Source organism: Erpetoichthys calabaricus, chromosome 14, assembly GCF_900747795.2.
Source record: "Erpetoichthys calabaricus chromosome 14, fErpCal1.3, whole genome shotgun sequence".
In the NCBI taxonomy this organism is placed as follows: Eukaryota; Metazoa; Chordata; class Cladistia; order Polypteriformes; family Polypteridae; genus Erpetoichthys; species Erpetoichthys calabaricus.
The window spans coordinates 98,117,185-98,142,149 of NC_041407.2; the positions used below are offsets into that span (position 1 = coordinate 98,117,185).

Here is a 24,965-nt window from a genome sequence, read left to right on the forward strand (position 1 = left end):
GTGATTACGTAGGAGGCGTGATGACGCGATACGTGACTCCGCCTCCTTCATTACAGTGTATGGACAAAAAATATGTTCCAGTTATGACCATTACGTGTAGAATTTCGAAATGAAACCTGCCTAACTTTTGTAAGTAAGCTGTAAGGAATGAGCCTGCCAAATTTCAGCCTTCCACCTACACGGGAAGTTGGAGAATTAGTGATGAGTGAGTCAGTCAGTCAGTGAGTGAGTCAGTGAGGGCTTTGCCTTTTATTAGTATAGATACTGGAGTCTAATATTTCATGTATAATGCTAATTAGGTATTCAAGCCAAAATCACCAGAAGCTTATAGCATCTTTATCTCCAAAGCATCATGGTTATTATTATTATTATTATTATTATTATTATTATTATTATTATTATTACCTTTGTGCTGTATTGTGAGTCGCTTCAGAATTGGAGCATGTCTTAATTCTACTCTAAAAACCATATTGATAGGTGACTTGGCCCGATGTACTATTCCAGTTACCATGGGGACTTGACAGAGTGCCTGGCTGCTGATCTTGACTGATTCCGCTGTAAACACTCCTGGTGTTGCATATCAAAATGGCTTCAAAGCTAATCAGAATAATAACAGCCTCTTTCCGAATTTACCTCCAGGCAGTCATGTTCTGCATCAGTTATGATTTTTGTGATATAGGATAGAAGATGCTATGTTAGAAAGCAAAAAAGCAAGAAGGACAAAAATCTGTTTTATTATTCAGCATAAACCTGACTACACATTCTGTACATGGCAGACCTTCTCCTTCAGTTTACTGCATCCTTTGCCCAGATTCCAGAATTGCCTCCATAACTGTCCCTTGGAGCCCAAAACAAGGGAGTCATAATCTCAGAATTGCAGAAAATGCTGTATTTTTAATGATGAAAAAATAGCAGAACCATATAACTGTCTGACAGTATATAATGAACACTTTGTTTCTGAGGTCACTATACGTTTAGTTAGTGGTGCAGATAGATGTTGTTTCACATCATGCATACTCCTGTAAATGTTCAAAATTTGTTAGCTATTTTGTAAGATATTAGTCTTAATGTTTGGACTGAAGATACATAATTGTTACAAGTGTGTCAGGCATGTTTTCTAATAGGTCTATGGCAAATTAAGACTTATAGATTCTCACTTGCCATAACATGTTACATGGGAGTTTCCAATCACTGATGTTGAATGATTTCTCAACTTAATACAGAACATGCTAGAAACTGCCTTGGCTGGACTATGAATGGCCTTGTTTTTATTATAGAGTGGATAAAGCAGAATGAACTTCTCGTGAACTCCTACATATTGCAGGGGAGACGACAGTAAAAGAAAATGCGCAGACAGTGACATCTTTTATCATTTTGTCCCTCAATATCGAAGGTTACAGGTATTTTTAGACTTACAGCAGGCCCATCCTGGGTTGGGTTCTGCTTTGTGTCTGATACTGCAGGGGTTCAGTGCAGTTACAGTTTTGTTTTATGCTATTAAGCTTGGTGAGAATGCAAAGGTAGTCATCTTGTGTAAGCCACATATTAAGCTGTGTGCTGAAACCTTAAAGTCTGTCTTTACAGTTAACACACCGCATGTTGAAGTTTCCAAGGCATTTCTGAGAAAGCTTTGACATCAAAAGACAATACAATTGTCACATGAGTCAATACACTATTCTGATGTTGCCATTTCATGATCTGTAAGTATGACTATGTTATATTTCATGCGTATATTTACAGAATGAGTGAGTCTTTAAAATGGGAAGGGTAGACTTAAAGAAACAAATCAGACAAAATTGGAAAAAGGAAGCTGAATCTAGCATCTGTTAGATTATATGGTTCAGTCAGGCTCTTTTAAAAAGTCCTTAAAGCAAACCATTTTATACTTACTTTTGAGACATTTTAACTGAAGGCTTCCATAATATTTTGAGCCAGTTTTCAAAGATGAAACCTAAATAGACTTAATTATTGAATCAGTCTTTAAATTGTTAAAGATACGTTCATTGTCTCTTTCTGTCATGTATTTAAATATATCCAGCTTGGTAAGAACATTTACTGTTTAGGTGGTCATGGTCACTGTACAGCTATATGTATTTGACATTCACATCAAGCTAGGTCAGAAATATCAAATGGGATCGGATTGCATCCTTTTATCTCTGCATTTCAGAAATTTGAGATGTAATGGGACTGCATTTACTTACTTTATGTGTTTATGAATCAATGTGCCCTAAAATGAACGACTGTACTACCAACTCTACAGTTCACAACAATCATTGTGATATAAAATTCTTGAGAGAGACAGACATTCTGCCCAGCTGATGAGCCGAGGTGTAATGTATCAAAGTCAAGTGTGCAAACCAGTCAGCGTACAAATAGAGTTTACTAATTTATTTTCAATTGATGCTTGATGCTGCTCCTTAATGATGCTATAATTTGAAAGCATGTCAAAAACACTTGAGATGTGCGTATCATGAAATGCCCTTGTGTGGCATGAAGATGATAGATAGATAGATAGATAGATAGATAGATAGATAGATAGATAGATAGATAGATAGATAGATAGATAGATAGATAGATAGATAGATAGATAGATAATTTTTATTTTCATTAATGCCTTTTAATTTTACTTATATGTGGATCTTAGTGTTACTAGATGTTTTACTTTTATAGTTAATGAATTAACAAACTGTAATTGTCATAAAAACAACAACTTGTGATTTGTTAAATTTATAAAATTAAGATAGCTGATTACATATTTGATTAAAAATACTATCTATCTATCTATCTATCTATCTATCTATCTATCTATCTATCTATCTATCTATCTATCTATCTATTATATAATGCCTTTAATTTCTATCTATCTATTATATAGTGCCTTTAATTTCTATCTATCTATCTATCTATCTATCTATCTATCTATCTATCTATCTATCTATCTATCTATCTATCTATCTATCTATCTATCTATTATATAATGCCTTTAATTTCTATCTATCTATCTATCTATCTATCTATCTATCTATCTATCTATCTATCTATCTATCTATCTATCTATCTATCTATCTATCTATCTATCTATCTAGAAGTAATCGAGCTATGATATTGGGATTTAAGTGATAACTAAAGATTATTTTTTGAAGCAAAGTAATGTTAATTGTGTATAGCTTATCTAGTGTAGTGCACTTTTAAAAATCCTGCTTCCTTAATGGTATTTTATGGTTCTTTACTGGGTTCTGTTGTCCCCGTAGAACCATTACTTGACCCAGCACAAGTTCATTCTGGGAAGGGTGCTATGCATATGAAGTTGATTCTTTGTGTTTTGAAGAGCTTCCTAAATGTAGAAAAAAACCTGAAACCTTTAATGTTTGGTAAGCTACCTAGCAGGACATGACGGATTAATAAAACCTGCACTTAGCCTGTGTTATTGTGGGCAGGAAGCATCCTTTATAAATCATGATCTATTGGTATTTCACAAATATGTTACCATCTATTCATGGTTATTAATTGTAAGGAGCCTGTTAGGGATCTAAATAAGCAAAGGTTCTTTCTGGAACTCTCATACAGATATGAGGAACATTCAAAAAGCTTCCACACTTTTATATTTTCGTTGGAAAAGGTGAAAGTGGGAGGAGTAGTAATTGGACATTAAAAAGTTAGTATGACGCTGGGAAAATTGCATCGCAAACCAATGTAGAAGAGTGATGTAATTTGCTTTTGAAATTCTTAATAAATAGAGTTAAAAAAAGTGCAGAAACTTTTTGAATGTCCCTTGTAGATCTTTTGGGAACCAAAAATGAATCACTGTGGCACCTTTATTTTCAAGAGTGTGTCTTATCTATCTATCTATCTATCTATCTATCTATCTATCTATCTATCTATCTATCTATCTATCTATCTATCTATCTATCTATCTATCTATCTATCTATCTATCTATTATATAGTGCCTTTAATTTCTATCTATCTATCTATTATATAGTGCCTTTAATTTCTATCTATCTATCTATCTATCTATCTATCTATCTATCTATCTATCTATCTATCTATCTATCTATCTATCTATCTATCTCTTTCTTCTTTCTTGAAGTGTTAATTTTATATGACCTTTTTATTACTATCAGTAGCTTCATAGGAATGATATGTATTGAACAATAATTAATTTTGTATTATACAATTACATTTTTCTCCCACACTAATAGTGATTCATCATAACTAGAGACAGTTATGTCAAGCAGAGGGTCAGAGCTGACAATCGGAGTTAGCAATGAATAGATCATTATTTTAGCTGACCTATTGACTGTAATGTCTACTGAGACCTTGACCATGAAAATGCTTCCACAAATTAAACTATGTGCAAAAGCTTCATGTGCAGTACTCTCCTACATGTACTTTGTTTAATTTGTTTTTAACATAGTGGCAAAAAAATGAGAAAGGAGGTTCAGCTGAATCATTTTCAGATAGCAAAGGCAATAATAATAACAACTTAAAAAGAATGTAATAAGCACAAAACAGGAAATAAAAGCTGCCCGGATGTGTCCAAGACAAGGCATTTGAAAACCATGACATCTACAATGAAATTTCTGAGGTTCAGTTTATTAATTGACCCCCTTTGTTATTTGGCAATGTAACAATAGAAGTATTTGTTACTAAAGTAAATACACAACTAGTGCCCATTCAGAAGCCAAAAGACTTATTAAAACTGCCAGTACTTTGCTGTGTTCTTTCTAAGTGGCTAATTGTGACATTAGAAACTGGGAAGGCCTGGAAGGATTAAGCAGTTAGGTTCCATTTATTAAAGCAGTTCTGTGGATGTAGAATTGATTTGTATCTGTCAGAGGCATGTTCCCTGTACTGGCTGCAAGTTTGAGTAGTCATTATGCACTGAGAGAGCCCTTGTTAGAGATTTGTATTGATAACGTGTCACTATTTGCACAGGGGAAGTTGGCTGACTTTTTTCCCAATGAATTAACTTATCTTGCATACATTGGAATCAACAATGGTGACAAAAGGCCCCTAGTCTCATACTGGGGCTAAGTCATAATAGGGTAGGGACATGCTGTTTCTTTAGCAAGTTTAACACACTGTATAATATTGACTTGCACTGCCCACCTTGCGGATATCTTGGCTTTCAAGTAGGCAGCCAGACAGAAGCATACACTATATTAACCTGTTTCACATATTTACCTTGACTCGTAAAAATTAGTTTACCTTTTAAGATAAGCAAAACCAATCTTTGCATCTCTAGCTTTAAGTTAATAATTATGTTGAAGTGTGTGCCAATACATAATGTGGTCAGCATGTGTGTATATAGCAAACACGATGTATAAGGGGAAGTTGTTTTTACTGTAAAAAAATAACCAGGGTTTAAGTCTTATACTGTTTAAAGGGTTAATAATTATTTTGTCATACAGCAACATAATAGATAGATAGATAGATAGATAGATAGATAGATAGATAGATAGATAGATAGATAGATAGATAGATAGATTTGTAAAACTCCATCCATCCATTTTCAAACCCCATTAACCCAGGTTTAGGATTATTTTATGCCAGAAGCTCAAGGCAATAGAGTGGCAGGTAAGACAAGGCCCAACCCTGGACAGAACATTTCACCCTTCTAAGACACAATAGCTCATACTGGGCTAATGAAGAGTTTACAATGAACCTAACACATAGTTCTTGTGTAACAATACAGTGTCATGTGAATAAAAAAATGTATATGTTGAGCATAAAACCAATCATGCTTTAACTCTGACTTGTCAATTTTGCTAAAAAGTGACTCATAACAATGTATAACTGTTTTGTCCGATTACAAGAACATTAAGATATGGATGATTTGTAAAGTAAACTTGTTTGGTGCTTCCTTTGTCTAATTCTTTCTTTTGCAATTATTTCCTGCTTTTTTCATACTCAGTAACTCTCTTTGATTTGGCGGGGCATGTCGGGCTCAGCCTGCTGCGTTCAGACATGAAGACTAGGTTGAACATTACCAAGCCTGGGCAGCTTCATCATGGCTGCTCAATCTATTGTTCTTACAGCTCTTTGTCGCCAAAGCGCCATTTTCTAAGTGAGCATAACGGCAGGAAGAAAGACAAGATCTTGCTTTCTCAGACTCATTTGCGAGGAGTGATCGAGCTGGAAGAAGCACCAGAGACGTAGCAAAGCTTCATTTTTTTAGATGCGTTAATGATAATCCACTTCCCCATCCTTTCCTCCATTTCGTATGTCTATATTGTGAGCTTCCGATTTAAAATACTGTACCGTATTACACAAAATCCGTTTTGACGCACATTGGGCTTTCGTAAAGACTTACTCGAAAATAAATAAATAAATAAATAAATAAATAAATAAATAAATAAATAACGAGTTAAATGCTAACAAACACATAACTCATAAATAAACAACCTCAAAATGAATACCCGTTGATATGTGTTAATAATGCTAAGGTTAAAAAATTGTCAAAAGTAATGTAAAATATTTTTTGTTATTCGAATACACAACGATGCTGATTTACAAGAGAAAAAATACGCCTTCCTTTGATATAATTCCCTACAATCATGCAAAAGTGAATATGTTAATCTTTAGGTAATATTAATCAGAATTGTACATTTATGCGGTCAAACTATTTTTTTGCCACCTGACGGGGTTTCTTGCTTGAAATTCCACATTCACAAATAAATATCATCAGCTCTGTTGTAACTTTAATTGCTCTTACCGATTCGTGCAGATGCGATTATAGAAAGAAAACCGGCATACAATATATAGGAATAAACGTATGTATCGTTTGAAAGTCTGCGTGATTTAGCGGTACACATCCCTGCCTGGCTCTCGTGAGTCTATGTATATAACTGCAGACCTCGCTGTTAATGAGATGTAATTAAATACTCTAATATGGAAATGCAGTCTTTTAATCATCAGAATGGCTCCTGGGCTGTAAATACAATCTGGTTGCTTAAATAACATTTACACTCGGAAAATAAAATCAGGTTCTGTTGTAATTTAAAGTTTGTTAAAAAAAATAAATAAATAAAAAATACGGCGGAAATCATCAAGCAAAAGTGTGGTTAATAAAAGCAAAAAGAAAAAAAAATTGGAATTAGTAAAGTACAATCAAAGATTATAATCTGCACCAAAGAAAATTATTAAACCCATTCCTGTATAAAAAACATGAAGCCGTATAGGTTTATAAAGATTTTATTATCTATGAAAATAATGTACAATAAATAATTTGTAATTTGCTATTAAAGAATTTCAATAAATAATCTAGTTCTAAAACTTAAAGAGGAACAACACCCTCTCTTCTTAAGAAACGCTAAAAGCAGCTGACAACATTATTTTTTTTTCTTAATTCCTGAGAATTTAAGGATTGTGGAAGCTATACGATCGGGAAAGTCAAGGTAGGTAATAATCGATGTCAAAATACAATTAAAAAACATAATAAAAATGCAATAAATAAATAAAAATTGGATTTCGACAAATAATTCCCGTTAGAAGGGACATATAGAAAACAATAGCCTGTAACATAAGCCTCTATAATTTGAATGGAACTCTTTTTTTTTAGAAACTCATCAAAACTATCGAGTGCTTTTCTGATTAATATAGAACCGTTTTTTTTTTTAATATTTAATTCCTTATACAGAGCCATGACGATAAATAAAAATGAAAATCCACCTGTTACATTTTAATAATACGGTGAAATGCCTTCTTTCTCCCAGTTATTATTTTTATTTTTATTCATTATTATTATTATTATTTTATTATTATCATTACTACTTAAAACTGTAAATGCTGGAGGTCTATAGTACAAAGCGTACTGGTGAAAAAATCGAAATCCTCTTCTGAAAAATCGACCGGACTGTCTAGGGAGCTTTGCAGACTGGGGGACAGACCCTCAGTAATCTGTAGGCAGGATTCGGTCGGAAAGAAATTTATGTCCGGTAACAACGTTGATTCCTGAGTCTCAGATAACGAATTATCCGGTGCCGATGCACTCTCTTGTGTCATGTTGGCTCGGACTTGAGGTGCGGACGATTGGTACGGGGAGCTTCTGATATTTTCATCAGGGGCCGATGCGGGCTCTGGGGGGCTTTCCTGTGGCTCTTCTGGAGAGTGGTGCTTTGCGTGGTTGTTAGCACTGACTGCAAAACTAGTAGCGGATTTCCAGTCCTCCCTCTCCGTGACTGCAGACCCCGTCGCTTCCAGAGGCTTACTTGCAAAGGGGGAAACGGCTTCGTTTTCCTCCATTCCCTCAGTACAAGCGTGGTCCGTGTCCTGACCGTCCTTGTGATGAGTTGTTTGTCTTTTGTGCTTCATCCTACGGTTCTGAAACCACACTTTGACTTGCCTTTCTGTTAGATCCAGTAAGGCTGCAATTTCCACCCTCCGAGGCCGACAGAGGTATTTGTTGAAGTGAAATTCTTTCTCTAGCTCCAAAAGCTGCGTGTTTGTGTAGGCAGTTCGCAATCTCCTGGAACCACTTCCATTATCCAGTGCGCCATGGGAATCTGCAAAAAAAAAAAAAAAAAAAAAAAGACGATTAACACGAATTGAATGAGCATCAGAAACCATCAGTCAAAATAAAGTTACATATGCATTTAGGAATTATAGGAAGTACGTTTAACCCACATCTGTGGAATCTGACTTATGACCATTGCTTCTGGGAGTGGAAAAAAAATCCTTGTTGTGCTCTTTTCTCTGTCAGTAATTTCACGAAACAGCTATTCATAACAGTTTTCGGTCCCCCCGCCCTGATGTTTGGTTTTGTCTCGTTGAATTCTTACCATATATTTCAAGACAACATGACTACCCCTTATTTTGTGGTTATGATACAGAAGAGATTGACCTTTATGTTAGTAAACAACTGCAATAATGAATACGCAACGACTGTATCATGAAGCATTTCATATGTATATTGTTATGCAGTATTAGCATGTGAGGATTTGATTACAAAGGCTGCAAGGAAATTTAGAGCAAATACAACGTGATGACAGATTTATATATTTAGGCAAACCATTAATAACCTGTAATATTGTAACGCTGTCTGTTTTAATTTTGAGCGCGAAACATTATTTATAAAAAGGATTAGATGTCCTGGTTGGAGCTGCATATTAAATAATTTATGACCACTCCTTGCATTTCCACAAATAATTTAATGAAGGTGTTATGAAAAAAATATATACTTATTATGCAGAAAATCATTTGAATTCACGCACACATATACGCAGAGATCAACCTGCCAGTGATGCTTCAGCCCCATACCATTATATTTATACAGTAAAAAAAATAATAATTCAGTACATTATTAATAACGTGTTTGTAACTGACCTGCAGGAGAACCGATGCTAGAGCCAGGAAAGCCTGAAGAAGTCGGCGAGGACGAGGATGAGACTTGAGATGTTACAGCAGCATTCGGCGCATTATGGTGATTACTCTTCTTTGAAGACTTTTTCTCCTTCATCCAGGGGAACTCGGCTGCCACCGGGGTAGAAGAAGTCGGGGGAGCTGGGGGCTGTGGTGAGGACTGTTGCAGCAGAAGGCCATTTGCAAATCTTTTTTGGCTTCTCGGTCGCGGCTGGCTTGTAGCGCATGGATTCAGACTAGGGATGGTGTGCTCGAAAGGAGGAGGAATTAATGTCGACTCCTTGATTGATGAAGTTTGAAATGACTCCAGGACAGCGGGAAAGGACGTCAGGCACTCAGCAAGAGAAGGCTGGCTGTTTATGAACCCAATCTCCCTCTCAAATTCAAAATTCATCGCTTCCACAGGTTAAACGAAGAATGTGATGTAAAAATACGCAATTACGTGATGGCCGCAATTTTATATTTGCGGACTTTATAATTGTGTATATTGGTGATAATACAGGCGTATGGGGACCTTGGTCTATTAAACTGGAGACTAGGGCGAAATTGCATCCAATTCCTGGTCACGTGCTCGTTTGTGGCCAATAACAGTGTAGGGCCTGGTGGAAAAAGAGAGCATTATTTTTTCCAATTGATCCAAAACACAGGAGAATGAATATGATTCTCCTGTATCTAGTATAAAATAACGACATAACCGTGCAGGGGAACTTCTATATTTTTGTAATATAGAGACACGTGTATTTGCATTTGTTTGAGACATCTCTTCCTGTGTTTCCCAAGGAATATTCTTGTGTTGGCATTTAATGAATGCATAGTGTACAGCCTACCAAACTCTGTAATTCGTTAAAATCTTCGGCACATAATACTGTGGTGTAAACCACAGTCCGGCTAATTAGCAGCCGCAATCTGTCAAAGCTACGCAATTAAAAATGTAGCCCATTAATCTTAAAAGTTTTGACAACTGAGACAGATAATGTAAATACAAGCAAATTTGCTTCAATAGTTAAGGGGTAATCTTGGTAAATATATAAAGTTTGGATCCATTTCCATCAGTGAATAAATGCTTTGATTCGGGCCACGTTTTAATGTGGAGCTTTCAGAATAAGAATGGATTCAGGTCAGTGTTTCTGTTTAATGCTCACGCGTATTTCTAGAGCAAGGAGGCTACGCGAATTACAACATCATGTGTAAAGATATCTGCTCATATGTCCGGTTTAACTAGACAGTAAAACATTATTGGTCTGGGGACATTTCATACACTTGCAAGACGAGAAGGTTCACGGAAAGGTCGCAATTTCCACTGTGTTCATCGTGTTAACCTCAACTCTTCGAAATATACCATTTCGGTGTGTACTAAAATCAATGCATTTAAGAACACTTCTAAACATTGTGTGTATAGTTAAGTGCCCTGAAAAAAAATTAAATTAGAAACCTGGTAAAATAATAGCAACAATCAATCTTTTCATAGCATCGAGTTTGGGAGTCACACGGTCCAGGAAAGCCTTCAACAATGCCGGCCTTTTACCTCCAATGCCCGAAAAAGGTCTCGGCCTAATGATCAGATTTTGAAAAAACTGTTAATCAAAGTAACATTTTAATGAACGGTAACGTCTCAACAAACAATCAATCGTTCCTCAATTTTAAAATTTGGATTTCGTATGCGAGAAAAAGAATATCAAGTTACACAATGATTTTTTTTTTCTTTGTGGGTTTCAAATGTGTGGGCTTGGAATTTCTAAAGTGAAATCGTGCAGTGAAGCCTGGAAGCTTCTACGTCTGTTAAAATATGTGTGGGTGTGCATAACATTTAAAGACAATTATAGTGCCGGCTAAACTGAGAGAAGGGCAGATTTGAGAGAGGAACACGGAGCAGAGGAGTTTATGGCGCATATTATTATTTTATTCATGTCTCCAGCACAGTCGTGATAATACCTGGCTAATGTTTAGAAGGAAATAGTGGATCCGCCGGCAAGGTACATTTTATGTGAGATTGAGATGATAGCCTGCCTGTATTTTAAAATCATTAAAACATATGCAAAATTGGAAATCCATTTTTATGTCTGAATTTTTTTTCTCTAATAAATCGTTATTGTAAGTAAAATCATTGTCTTTTTTAACGGTTGTGAAACATATTGTCGTAATAACGTGATGCAAATTCCTTTAGCAATATTATCATTTTAAAATCCAAAAGCCTTCTGTGTTACAAAACAAACTCAACCAGCATGGCGGCGAACATGAAGTTACATTATAAAGAGAAAAACAAATTGCATGGGAACACAGCAGTAACAATCCTCTGCAAACATTGCACACTGGAAGGCTACGTAATTATAATTTAACGTACTATTAATCGTCAAAGCCTTGATCATTACTATAAAGAAAATACGAGATTAAAGGATAAAATAAAACAAGTTCACTTGTACGAGATTTTTTTTACATTCAGCACGAAAAGCTCACAAAATATACTAAGCTCTGTATTGTTTGGCATTTCCAAAATTCATGTTATGATTTGGGATTATTTTAAGAATGCAATTTTATTTTTCTACATAACACACGTGAAGGCATTTATTCGACGATAGATAGATAGATAGATAGATAGATAGATAGATAGATAGATAGATAGATAGATAGATAGATAGGAACACTAGCACAAAAAATAGAAACAGATACATGTGCCTACATGGAAAATATCTCTACGTAAGTAAATTAAATATTAGATTTTCGAAAGGAGAAACCTCCTCATCAGTAATGTTTTGCTTTCTTTTCTTGACAGATGGCCTGCAGTTGTTGTCTCAGAATCACGTGATGCTCAACCACGACTGGAGAAGAAAGCCCCTTTTCCCTTACATATTACATTGGGAGGAAAAAAAAAAAACTTTCCTAAATATAATTGCACAATGCACATTTTCAGTTTTTAACGAATTTGAGCATAACGCAAAAGGACAAGGTAAAACTGAATAACAGGAATTTTATTCAAGAATTGCTCAACAGACAACTCTTTAGCAAGAAAAAAAAATAACTACAAAGAGCAAATGAGGTTCTCAAAAATTGTTTAAGCTATACTTTTTTTTTTCTAAGTCATGACTATGCTTCAGTAACAGTCTGATCCGGCCCTCATGCCTCCAGTATAACTCATTACATTTTTATATGTACAAGGATAACATAAAACTACTGATCTGTCTAGATTACATTAACTAAAATAACCTGGTTTACAATGACATGAACACAACGTCTTTAATAACAGGTAGATACTAAAAAAGTACAATTTTGCTTTTTTTCTTTATATAAATACATAATGAAAGGGGATAAATAATACAAAATAACAAAAATATTAAAACTGGTTGTAACAAATAAATATAGATTTATTAATGTTCACTAGAACACACATCCTGAAAGACCCCCGCGATTAGTCTGATTGGAGAGGCTTTCTTATAAAAGAAAAAAAAAATGATTCACTCATTAAAATGTAAACTCTAAGTGCAACAAAGATGTCCGAAGAAGAAAAGCATTAGCAAATACCATACTGCCTTCACTTCTGCTTTATTTCTAGGACATACAATTTGTTCAAATATACCCTGTTTTCACGTTAAGTCAAGAGAGGAAAAATGTGGGCTTTTAGCGTTAGCAGCGCCTACCATAAGTGAACCATAAGATGGAGCGAAGATGAGAAGACTTCATACTTTACAGCGTGAGAAGTCGTCCAGGCGAGAAATGTTCAAAGGTTACCATAACCAGAGTTAACAAAAAATCCAGAAAATGGAGATAATCTCATTTTAAAGACTTCTTATTGAGAAGTGTTCCAAATTATGATGATCAGCAATGGTGATAGGTTTGTGTATCAGCATACAAAAAAAAAAGCAGCAAAATAATGGGATTAGTAACACTGATCAGGAAAAGAGGTAATGTAAAAAAAAGACAGACAAAAAAAAATTGATACAACTGTCCAATGAGTTTTGTTGTAAACAAAATTTGCAAATCTTTTTTTTTTCACTGACAGTAGATAAAGTTGTTTTTTTTTTTTAAAGTGTCATGGTATACTGCCTTTTGTGCAGAAAAACATTTGCAAGTTAACTGAAAAAAGAAGAAAAAAAAACAACTCCCTACAGTGCTAAAACATGTGTGCTGATGGCATGTCTTCCAGTCCACACAATGTCTGCTAATGTGTGTGCGGAAGACTGCAAGGTGAACTTGTGAAGTGATATGAAAGAGAAGGGCTACTCAGAATTCTATGTCATCACACTTCAGATGATTTTTTTTTTCCCTTCTTTTATGTTCAGGAGAAGCTTTGGTTTGCATGCTTCCCTTGTTAACACACACTAGTGGAAGTAATGTGGAAACAAATCAACACAGATGTTTTTGGATACGACAAAAGCCACTAGACCATTTGTTATCTGATTGCAGCACCCCAGTTAGTCTTATTTCATTTTCAGACCTGCTACAGATGAGTTAGCTTGGGCGCTTCCTGGATTCTGCCCTGAGAAGGATGATGTGTAGATAGGTCTGTGTATGTTGGATGAGGATCACAAGGTCCATGGTGCTGGCTGGCTTGCATCTGTGGGGCACCATTATAGTCCATATTATTAGACTGGTGGTGGGACAAGTGATTGAGGCCATACAAAGACGGACCAGATGTGGGCATAGTATCCACATAGCTTCCTCCAACATACACGGGGCTGCCTTGGATATTAGGAGTTCCGTAGGTGCCACTGTTACCCTGTAAACCGTGTGGATCATATTCTGGTGCTGTGCTACCATACTTTTGCTGGGAAGGACAACTTTTCATGGGGTTTTGGTACGTGGTTGACATGGCATAGGCATTCTGATGAGGCTTGCTAAAAGAAGGTGGAGAGGGAGTATCATAGTTACTAGTCATAGAGTGCATTGAGTTCATAAAACCAGCTGAGGACTGCATTGGCAAAGGTGGACTTCCTGTTGGGGAGGGCCCTCCAGAGGAAGAACCCATTCCTTTTAATTTTTGATCCTTCTTGTACTTCATCCTCCTGTTCTGAAACCATATTTTGATCTGGCGTTCACTTAGATTGAGAAGGTTGGCCATCTCGACCCGTCGTGGTCTACACAGATACCGGTTGAAGTGGAATTCTTTTTCCAGTTCAACCAGCTGTGCGCTCGTGTAGGCTGTACGTGCTCTCTTGGAAGCTGAAGAACCCGGAGGGCTTTTGTCGCCGCTGCAGCTCTCCGCTGGGTTAAAATGAAATAAAAGATAATTACTACATACAGAAATTGAATACATCATTTCTTAATAAACCAGGGAACAGGCATGGAAACCTAACCTCTTTATTTTAGGAGACACCACTTCATAACTTTGGCATTTATTAAAAGATCTGCTCACCACTGCTGACCCAGTGTATGTAAATTAGATCAGGCGCCTTTAGCCACTGGTGCTTGTGCACACCTTTACAGTTTAGAATTAATTAGCATTGGTAAACAAAACAAAACCCTGAAATTTACCTCATAATATCATCATCATCATCATTACCAATATCATCTTTGCAAGAAAAAATTGACATGATATTAAAAGAATCATTCAGGAAAAATTTCTTTGCAGTTTGTAGGATCAACCAACAACATCTTCCCTAAACATCTCATGATATCATGAAACAGATACAAAGAATGTGAAGAGGAAAGAATTTATTATTATTGAAACACATTCTGGGGACTTCTGGTTATATTTACATTTTATCACATATTGTGATAAAACCATAGATAGATAGATAGATAGATAGATAGATAGATAGATAGATAGATAGATAGATAGATAGATTTGTATAATACAGTAACCGGGCATATAAGAATCTGAAATTATTAAATATGTATTGTTTTCAATATACCTGTGCTTGGGGAGCTGTTTTTCTGTTTAGAATTTTGCCGAGACTCCTTCATCCAAGGAAAAATTTGCTTTGTTAGGTTGGAGTTGGGAGGGAGAGAGGATGACTTTGATGAAGCGGTTTTACTGCTATTTCCCGGCTGCTGCGCTGAACTGCTGTTCGTGTTGTTAGTGGGGTTCTGGGACGGCGAGAGGGGAGGGGCCTGATGGTGCTCAGGTGGCAAACTGGGGCGCATGCAGCTTCCGTTCAACTCTTTTGATTTTGCATGTTGCGGGGTGCTGTTGCCTAGAGACTGGAGAGAGCAGGCAGACCTCTGGTAGTCGGTATCCAGGTGGGAAGAAGGTTGGTAAGGTTGTTGTGGGGCATCATAGCCAAAGCCATTTGCCCCTTGATACGAATAACCTCCAAATATTGTCGAGTTGTCGTAGTAAGTGGTCTTCTGCATCTCCGAGTTTCCTGAAAATAGTTACACCGGCTACCAGGGTCCTAGCGACCTTCTGGAAGAACATTGGCACCCGAGGTCACGTGACAGCTCCTTTCCAATTGCCTCTTGGAAGATGACCTGAAAGGTTAGAAGAAAAACACGATAACACAGGAATGGCTATGAATCCATCTTCGCCACTGAAAAGCGGCTGACATGAATAGATTTTCTTTTTAGGAAACACAGTTTGCAGATGCTATCCTTTTCCACTTGAGCTGATCAGCACAGATTTGAACAGACGGAAAAAGTAAAACGTGAACGTATCAAAATAATATAAAGCCTTTGGAGTTCGGTATTAAAACGTAAACTCTTTCATTGCGATTATAAATAAATAAATATCTCTTGTCTCTCTTAATTTCGAAAAAAAAACTTCATTAATACATATATACCACTGCTCATTTTTTAATAACTACAGGTTTATGTTTCATATTTTATTTATAATTTTACACTTGGTTCACATGTCAACAGCATATATTAGGCATACTAATGGGCATAAGTCCGTTTTTTTTTGTATGAATCACAAAAAGAGAAAAGCACATGTAACGAATACAACTGTGGACCTAAGAAATGTGCACAATGCTAAAGCACAACTTAAAATTAAACATATAAGATACACGCGCCGAATGCTCTTGCCCTTAGTAGTACTTAATTTTTTCAAGTATTCTAAGATGTTTATAAAGACGAACATCAATACAAGTAACCGATTAAATAAAATAATGGTACATAAGAGTTAAAAGCAGTATCTTGTTTAAACTCGACCTGTCTGTAGAGATAGCTTAGGGCAGTTTCTGCAATTTTCTGACTCTAGTTACAAAGTGATGGATTTTGGCAACAGTGTAAACCAGAAAAGAACAGGGTATGGCCTCTTTTGACCACTGTTTGAACTTCACCCCCCCACACTCCCAAAAAAAAAAAAAAAAAAAAAAAAAAACAGCACACAGAGCAGTGCACACTGTCATGAAGAGAGCTCCATAATTTGATGTATGAGGGGGTCACACGGGCAGAAAGACGATTTTGAAAACCTCTCGACTTCCCAGAGAGATGGTAAAAGGGTTAAAGCACAAAACAGAATTAGAAAGTAGTACAGCGATTGGTACACTATATTTACCTATTCTTAAAAAAAAAATCACACTGTATCCAATACTTTTATTTGTTGTTTACTAGCAGAAATAATAGAATCTGACAAATGTTAGTACTATTTTTATGGCGAGAAGAAAATGCCTAAAAATGTGAATTTTCCCAAATACGGAATATCTTTTCTGTGAATATTATGTCTCTAATGTGTCTGGGGAAAAAAAAGAAAGAACAACGCATTCACGTATATTTTTGGAAAATATTTTGCGTTTTCTGACATTAAAAAAATAATTTGTGCGGCCTTTAGAATAGAAAAGCCATCAAAGAAAAAAAGCAGTTCTTATGGTTTTTTAAAACTCATGTCTAATACATTTTTCAATCAGTATAAAGTTACTTTAATTAAAATGATAAAAAATAACGGAATTTCGTTATGAAACTCCTTCGTTGCAATAAAAAAAAACAAAGTGATGAATGTTAAATACCGTATAAGGTTAAAAAAGAAAACCCGAAAAGGGATCATGCTTCCGAGTGTACATTTTCCGTAAAATTAAATAAATGTATGGGAACGAAATTTATATGTGTTTAAAGAAGGAAAAGATTATTGCAGTACACTGGGATACAGCTTTTGTGAATCACCTCTGAACACGTCATAAGTGTCAGTGATTTATCTTTTGGTCAGACAGGCCGAATCCTAATTATTTACTCTAAGGAATTGTTTGAAAATCAGGCTAGGAACAATAAATATTAAACGATATCACATAGAAACAGTGGGCCTTCTCGGCCCGTCACAGTACCTTTTGCTTGTGGGGTCGGAAAAAGTTCGATTTCAAAATTACAATGCAATTAAAGAACAGCAACATTGAACGCCAATAAAAAAAACAGGAAGACAGTCGTTTTGTTACACTAAATGCTTTACGCATTTATAATTGTTGTTATAAATGTTATAATTGTTTCTGATTTACCGGACATCGCCAGCTACGTTGTTTGGGAAAGAAATTATTGCATAGACTAAAATAAAAGCGAGCTGATTTGTTTTATTTTAAGCGAACCCTCTGTGCCGAAAATATTTAAGGTAAAACCATAATCATAATCAGAAGTTCTCTATGATTTATTATATCGTGATTAAGTAGTAAATATAATAAACGACGAGATATACTATTTGTTTGTATATATATATATATATATATATATATATATATATATATATATATATATATATATAGGGCGAGAGGGAGAGAGAGAGAGAGAGATAGCTAAAAGGAAAATGAGAGCGGTAGGGAGTATATGACGTTAACATTAAAGCTAAATCCAATTGTGGATATTCGGCAAAGGATTTGATAGTGAAGCCGTTCATATTAATCAGCGATCCGTCTGCCTCAAACGTGCAATGATGATTTGTAATAGAAACGAAAACAAACGTACCCCCCCTACCAAAAATGAATCCCTCACCTCCCCCCCGCTGCATTGAAAATAAATATTAAAATAGCAAACCAGTCGAACAGAGTTACAAAAGAATGGTAGAAAAGGAGCTGCAGCGTGGAAGGAAGCTAAAGCTTTTGTGAACTCTTCTTGAACCGAGATTGCAGTCAGATGGTCATAAATCACTAGGACATACACTCCGCCATTCACAAACTCATAGCCTATTTGAGTCCAGCTTACCTTAGCCTCTGACGAGCAAAGCGCAGGAAGACATAATATATTTTCACATCCAGCTTCGCTGCAATCAATAAGCGAGAGTTCTCCCCTCCTTTAAAATTGTTATGGAATACATGAACATAGATGCGAGAAAAATCCGCGCGACGCCAGAGTTGGCCGGAGCCTTGGGTATGGCTGCTTAATTTCGCTCCGTTTGGAAAGACAAGATGTTATAGCTTCCAAGATCTGAAGAGAACCGGGGCTTTGAATGGACAAACCCTGAGATTCTAGCTGCCCTGTAGACTGGTACGCCCTGCTCACTGATAACAATGGCCTCTGTTTTTTTCCTTCACAGCACAAAGCCTAACATTATAATCCACATTGCACCTTAACGGGTTTTAATATTTTCATCCCCGTGAAAAAAATTGTGAATACAATTTCCGTTTCGACATTTTAAAATAAATGCTCGCTTTAGAGTGCCGGGCAAGCCACCGAGTGTTAATCCGTCTTCAAACAGCGTCACTAGTGAAAAATTATGCTAATTGCAGACGTGGTGGACAGAGGCCTACTCTGGAAATGGCAAGCTAGCTTTTTGATTCACGTGTTTCACAATTAGGTGCCAATCCATGCTAGTACTGTTTTTGTTTGACTTAGGGCTCGCATTCTCTCCCTCTCTCCAATACATAATAACATTAGAAAAACACGTTTAACTTGGTAACTCCCCATTGACTGATAGAGACGGATCTGCTAAGTCTGTATTATGTATACATATTAGGCTCAGCCCCTATACCTAATAATTAATGCGTAAAATTAAAAAAAAATCATTTTGGTAACAGACAGCAAGCGAGCAATTATGTTAAAGAGTGGATACCATATGATTATGTGCCATATATAAAACCCGAAAACAAGTCCAAAAAACTTTTATAACAAGTTTATGATGAAGAAAATGGAAATCTCTCCTTATAGATAGACGTTGAAAATATTTATATTTTAGTAGGAAAATGAAAAAAGGTTAAATGTCAGATAAAGCCGAGCAAGAAAGAACATCGGTGTTTAGAGAGAAAACTTTTCCTCTCTCTCTCTCCTTTTATTATTCAAGACGCTTCCCCTGTCGTTTATGGCTACGTAAGATTTATGACTTATAGTGAGCGCAGCAGCTGTAAACAGCAACTTTAAAAGATGCTATTCGTGTAGGTACTTGAATAGAGAAGGGGATTCAAACGGCGTGGGAGGAAGGAGGGAGTAAAAAATTTAGGTGTTTGCAACTTTTGCCGTGCTTCATTGTTTTGTAATTTGCAACCTTGGCTAATTTTTTGGGAAGAAAAACTTTAGCCACCAAGAAAAAAAAATACAGATGAATGGCAACACAGAGAAGATCCTGTGTGAATGAAGAACGTCTTTGTTTAATCTTCACTGTTGGTAAACTCAAGTGTTTTTTTTAACTTTGCATTTATTAGACGTCTACCTCTGGAGTAATCTGCATTTATATGACTGGACTTTCATTTTGTGTTCTTGGATACATCATCGTCGAAAAAACGGATTATTATATAAATCTCTGATTACTGATGTTCAGGGCGAATGGCGATTTCTATCTATCTATCTATCTATCTATCTATCTATCTATCTATCTATCTATCTATCTATCTATCTATCTATCTATCTATCTATCTATCTATCTATCTATCTATCAGTCATCCACTATGGAATCATACTTCAGTTTTCGTACTTAAGCCCTTATTCACTGATACATTTAGCCCTTAGGGCAAATATATAACCTTAAATCATTGCAGGAAACTATTGGGTATTCATATGTATACTTTGTAATGCAATTTTTTGTTAAATTCAGTACAAATGTGGTTGTCAGTTGCTTAAGTTTAATCAAGTCAGTTTGCAATAAAATCTTGTTTAATTGTAACACATGTAACTAAAATATTAATATTAATGTTTAATGTACTTCTTTAAGAAAATAAACTAAAATTGCTCGGCAGTTAATGTGTTTAGCAATTTCCATACATGATGGTTTCACATGCTACTTGCGTATGAATTATTAAAATATGAGAAAGTGAGATATATGCATTTTTGTATGTCTAATTCAATTTGAATGTATGTGTGTATTTCTGTTAAATACACAGAGTACCTTGCAAAGTTTAATGATTGCTTATGAATTCATATTTAATGAACAAATAGTAAATATACATATTTCAAGAAAATTGCTGTTTATTTATTTTGTGTATTTATTCACATAATGCACAATTTCGTTAATAGATAGATAGATAGATAGATAGATAGATAGATAGATAGATAGATAGATAGATAGATAGCCCGTATATTTGTATTTTTTCAGGATTTTGGTAAGATGTTAAAGAGTTAAAGAGGTTTCATTCCAAAACTGCGAGTGCTTAATATTTAAATTGGAATTTTCACTATTTAAAACCAGAATGTAGTACTGTTACGACTCTGTATGGTCTAACACAACAAAATGCGAGATGTCTGCAATACATTATTAACAAGCTAAACACACTGAAGTATATAATTCGTTTTGAAATATAACAAGTAATCCACGAGACAGGTTTCTACTAAGAAATATTTAATCTAAGAACAATAACATTTTAAGGCTATAATTTCAATATAAAATTAATAATAATACTAAAAACTAATTAATTCCGAATATAATATAACGTACCGTCGAGTGCTTAATGTTTTCTATTCTTTATAGAGGCATTTTGCGCTAATGTTTCCGAGATTTCGTTTGACCTTAAAATTTTTGAAAACTTACCGAAGGCAATCTGTTTTTCACCACAAAATCCTGGGGAACGAGGCTTGATGCCGACTTGAAGCTGTAAAAGACAGGAACAGATGACAAATATTCGATCAAGGAGATTGAAGAAAATCGAACGGTTTACACTCAGCATCAAAAGACGATCGAAACACACACAGTCCATTTCCGATGACTAAGAAGATGGCCATGTTACCAAATAACTATAATATGAATTTTGATTAAACTAGGGCAAAGAAAGTATTTTTCGGGAGTGGTAATGATGGGAAGACAGGTTCTTATTTAGACATTAAATTTTCATTCAACTGCGTTATATATAGGAATTTCAATCATATGAAACTATACAGAAAAATAATATTATGTATTATTATTGGTGTATTACTACATTCTCTAAAACCGTCTCCATTGATTTTATTTCGTTTAAATTAGGATGACTTAGTAAGAGCTTAATATTCGTATTAAAGCTGTTGAAGGTTTAATAAGAAAAAAACAATATGCGCAAATCGTTTTAAAAAATTAAAAAAAAAACCATAAAGACCAAAAATCTTTATTATATTACGTGAAAACCTTAAGTTCTATTCCTTAGTGCAAAGCACCAAGATGTAGACTTTCTTAAATGCATATTTCTCAAGTTAAATCAACCACCATATTTATGTGATAGCCATTATTAATTTGGATTAAAAGCTTTAAGTGTACTCCCTTGTTTCTGTTTGAGTCAAGGATCCAAAACAAGTGCTTGCTGTGCCATGTGTTTCCTGACCTTTTAAAGATGCGGCCTGCAAAGTTGTATAAAATAATTTATTACATCTTCTCGCGTGCGCGCGCACACGCCACAGATATACATCACATATAGTATAGATATTGTTTCTTTCGCTTCACGGAGTCTTACCTCATTTAACGTTTGTTTTCTACCCTTTTGCTGATTTTAAGTAAAGATAACATGCACCACGAATTACGCCGTTCTTGACCGTGTAAGTTACAACACATATTGGCCTGAGGCTTCCCGTGTTGCACAGAAGAACAAAGAGAGGGGTAAGCATTATGGCATTATGCAAAATAAGCAGAAGCCAGTCCTAATAATAAATGTTCACATATCAAAGAGGAATCAAAATGCAGTAAAACGTTCAAAGGCGACAAATCAGATTGCGAGTTCTTCCGTTCATGTGAAATGATATATAAGAGATAAGCGGATTTATTGCACCAATGCATGCAATAGTAGCCGCATGCATAATGTATTTCAAAAATATCCAAGATGGGTCATTAAAAACACATAAAGGCAAACAGTTTAACGAAAGGAAAAAAATAAAAAATAAACTATATATATATATATATATATATATATATATATATATATATATATATATATATATATATATATATATATATACATACACACACACACACACTTATGCACGTATTTCCTTGAAATAATTCCTTATTTTTTACATTGGATATCGATATACGTAATTGCATATGTGCGTGTTTGAGCACGCCGAAGCTGTTTTTAGAAAGTTTTACTTATATTTCCATTGTTTTGTAAGAACAACAGCTTATTCGAAACTCTTTCATTTAGGCAGGTATTGAATAACAGAAACTTTATTTTATAACAATTGCGAGAACCTCAACAACCGCCACATAGTCTAACAAATTTTCCAACAAAAAACTGTTATTTAAAAGCGTGCAGCGTTGGTGTACACACTGGAGCATTTTCTACATATGACCTTTAGGCAGACGAGCTATAACTCACCAGATTAACGATCAATCAACGGAAGTGCTTTTGAATTGCTTCCAAACATATATTTAAAAAATCCCAGCCCTCTGTCCCAGGCTTTTAAAGTAACCTCATGGACTCTTCCAAAAGACACGGGTCTCCAAACATTTCCTCATCACATTTGTTCTTTGTTGTTATTTTTTTAACCAAAGCTGCGGTTAATAACAGAGTTAGAGGCTGGGTGATCACAGCTCGAGACGAGAAGGCCTTTTACCATCCAAATGACAAAATAATACCTTGAATTATGCACTCACGTGACCTGCATACGTCAACATTTGTCGTTTTAAAGGGATTTCTAAAATGAAGCACTTTTTCTCGTGAAGTTGAATACTCGGAAAAAAAACACTTTCAGAGTTTGAAGAGCTCCTCGTATTTCAGTTTTTCCAGCAGATTCCAATACAAGCTATTTTTGCAGCAGTGGGGCCCATTCCGTAAGGCATAAATATCCATTGCCTTTTGAAATGAATTTAATCGTATAAGTTGTTCTTAACATCCTGCCGGAAAACTTACTGAAGCTTATTTCTTCTTTTTCCTCATGTTTATGACTAGTAATGGAGTTTAACTCGGAATACTAGAGAGAGACAGGGAGAACGACTGAAGAAGCTGCGAGTTCGCCTGCTAGGATCTGAAACTGATAACACCGGCCTTGCCTTTCACTATGAGGAGCCTGGTGCGGTGGGCATGGTTTACTCCCACGCACCTTCTGCTAAGGATCATTGGATTACAATCAAACTTTTCACAAGAGTTTTACTGGTTTCCTGTTTGCTGTATCAGATAGCATATTGATTGTTGAAAATAATATTTTATTATTATGATTTGCTAAAGATCTTTCTTTCTTTCTTTCTTTCTTTCTTTCTTTCTTTCTTTCTTTCTTTCTTTCTTTCTTTCTTTAGTGCAATAATACCACGAGAATGGCTATAATTGAGTATTAGTTTTCTTAAGAATGATAAAGATTCCAGTTTTGTGCACGTTTATCGTTCAGGCATCAAATACATATCGTTAATTAATAATTGGATAATTAACTATTAAGTGTTTATTTACGCCTGTATAGTTTAATATTAGTTAATTTTATACTGCAGCGAGTATAAAAGCATTATTCTTTTCGAATACAAAATGTTGCAACGATTTTTGGTCCGTGTGATGGAATGTTATGGGTCTTCATGGCTTTCCAAAGATCATTAGATCATTTGTACTTTAAAATGCTTTGATCCTTCATGCTCGTCGTTGGGGCAAAAGACCACCTCCAGTACGATGTCCACTGTCTCAATGCAAGTCAGTTAATTTTTAATTTAAACTAAAAGAGTCTGGTGTGATAATCTTTAACAGAATTTCAATGGCTAGCTCATACAAACAGCCATTTGGCGATTCTAGGAACATTTCAGAAAATCATTTACGTTGGACGAAAAAAACTTTACAAAGAAAGAAAGAAAGAAACAAAGAAAGAAAGAAAGAATATTTGTGACACTTTAAGGTAAAGTCACAAGAAGCCAGACAAGTCTGGATAGAACATTTATCTATTAGTCAACAGAAGAGCTGTAAATATAATCGACGCACATAGGTTAAGTCGGAGAGTGAATATTACAGAAATGTTTAAATATTACTAAAAGGGTAGGAATGTACACCTTGCCAATATTGTATAATATGCCTTACACAAAGTACAATTTACTTCAATGATACTACTCATTTATCGCAATCGCGCTCGTGATTTATGGTAAAATCAATTAAATTATACCCACACAGGGTGTTGTGGTTTCCTCTCATCTTGCATTCCAGTACGCATAAACCACTGGGTCAAAATTTCCATTTTTGACTGGGGGCTACCAAAAATTATACGAAGGACTAAGAAAAATGTAATGTAAAGCAATTTTCAAACAAAATAAGACGCCTGGGCGCCAGGACTCGCAGGACAATTGACATGCCTCGGGTAACAGAGAGTAATTTACAGAAGTTGCCTTACACGAAAGGCAGCACAACTTTAAAGAAAGACTTTAATTCTGCTTACGCAAGAAAATTAAAGAACAGTA

At 35.3% G+C, this 24,965-nt stretch overlaps 2 protein-coding genes across 8 annotated transcripts in view; both read right to left on the bottom strand.

Annotated features, from left to right (window-relative positions):
- Positions 1-7,179: 7,179 nt before the first annotated feature.
- Positions 7,180-11,428, bottom strand: hoxb2a (homeobox B2a). The gene is made up of 2 exons (XM_028819541.2): positions 9,326-11,428; positions 7,180-8,505 (listed from the first exon to the last, which is right to left on the bottom strand). Exons 1-2 carry the CDS (start codon positions 9,753-9,755, stop codon positions 7,775-7,777), a joined length of 1,161 nt encoding a protein of 386 aa, XP_028675374.1. The 5' UTR covers positions 9,756-11,428; the 3' UTR covers positions 7,180-7,774.
- An 878-nt stretch (positions 11,429-12,306) lies between these two features.
- Positions 12,307-24,965, bottom strand: part of hoxb3a (homeobox B3a) — a 51,589-nt gene continuing 38,930 nt past the window's right edge. For 5 of the 7 annotated variants that reach the window (XM_051936199.1, XM_051936196.1, XM_051936197.1 and 2 more), the window contains 3 exons: positions 21,171-21,231; positions 15,208-15,766; positions 12,307-14,557 (listed from right to left, as the gene is read on the bottom strand). In XM_051936199.1, the coding sequence (XP_051792159.1) occupies positions 13,794-14,557; positions 15,208-15,649 (1,206 nt within the window). In that variant the 5' untranslated portion in view covers positions 15,650-15,766; positions 21,171-21,231 and the 3' untranslated portion in view covers positions 12,307-13,793. Of the gene's footprint in view, positions 14,558-15,207; positions 15,767-18,418; positions 19,325-21,170; positions 21,232-22,917; positions 23,056-24,965 lie in introns of those variants that run through there. The other 2 variants (XM_028819526.2, XM_051936200.1) reach the window with 2 other exon arrangements.

Bases quoted from the DNA above. Each gene is read 5' to 3' on its own strand.
- hoxb2a (XM_028819541.2), bottom strand. From the start codon at position 9,755: ATGAATTTTGAATTTGAGAGGGAGATTGGGTTCATAAACAGCCAGCCT. The intron at 8,506-9,325 runs GTCAGTTACAAA...TTTTTTTTGCAG, and splicing joins TAGCATCGGTTCTCCTGCAG to ATTCCCATGGCGCACTGGAT.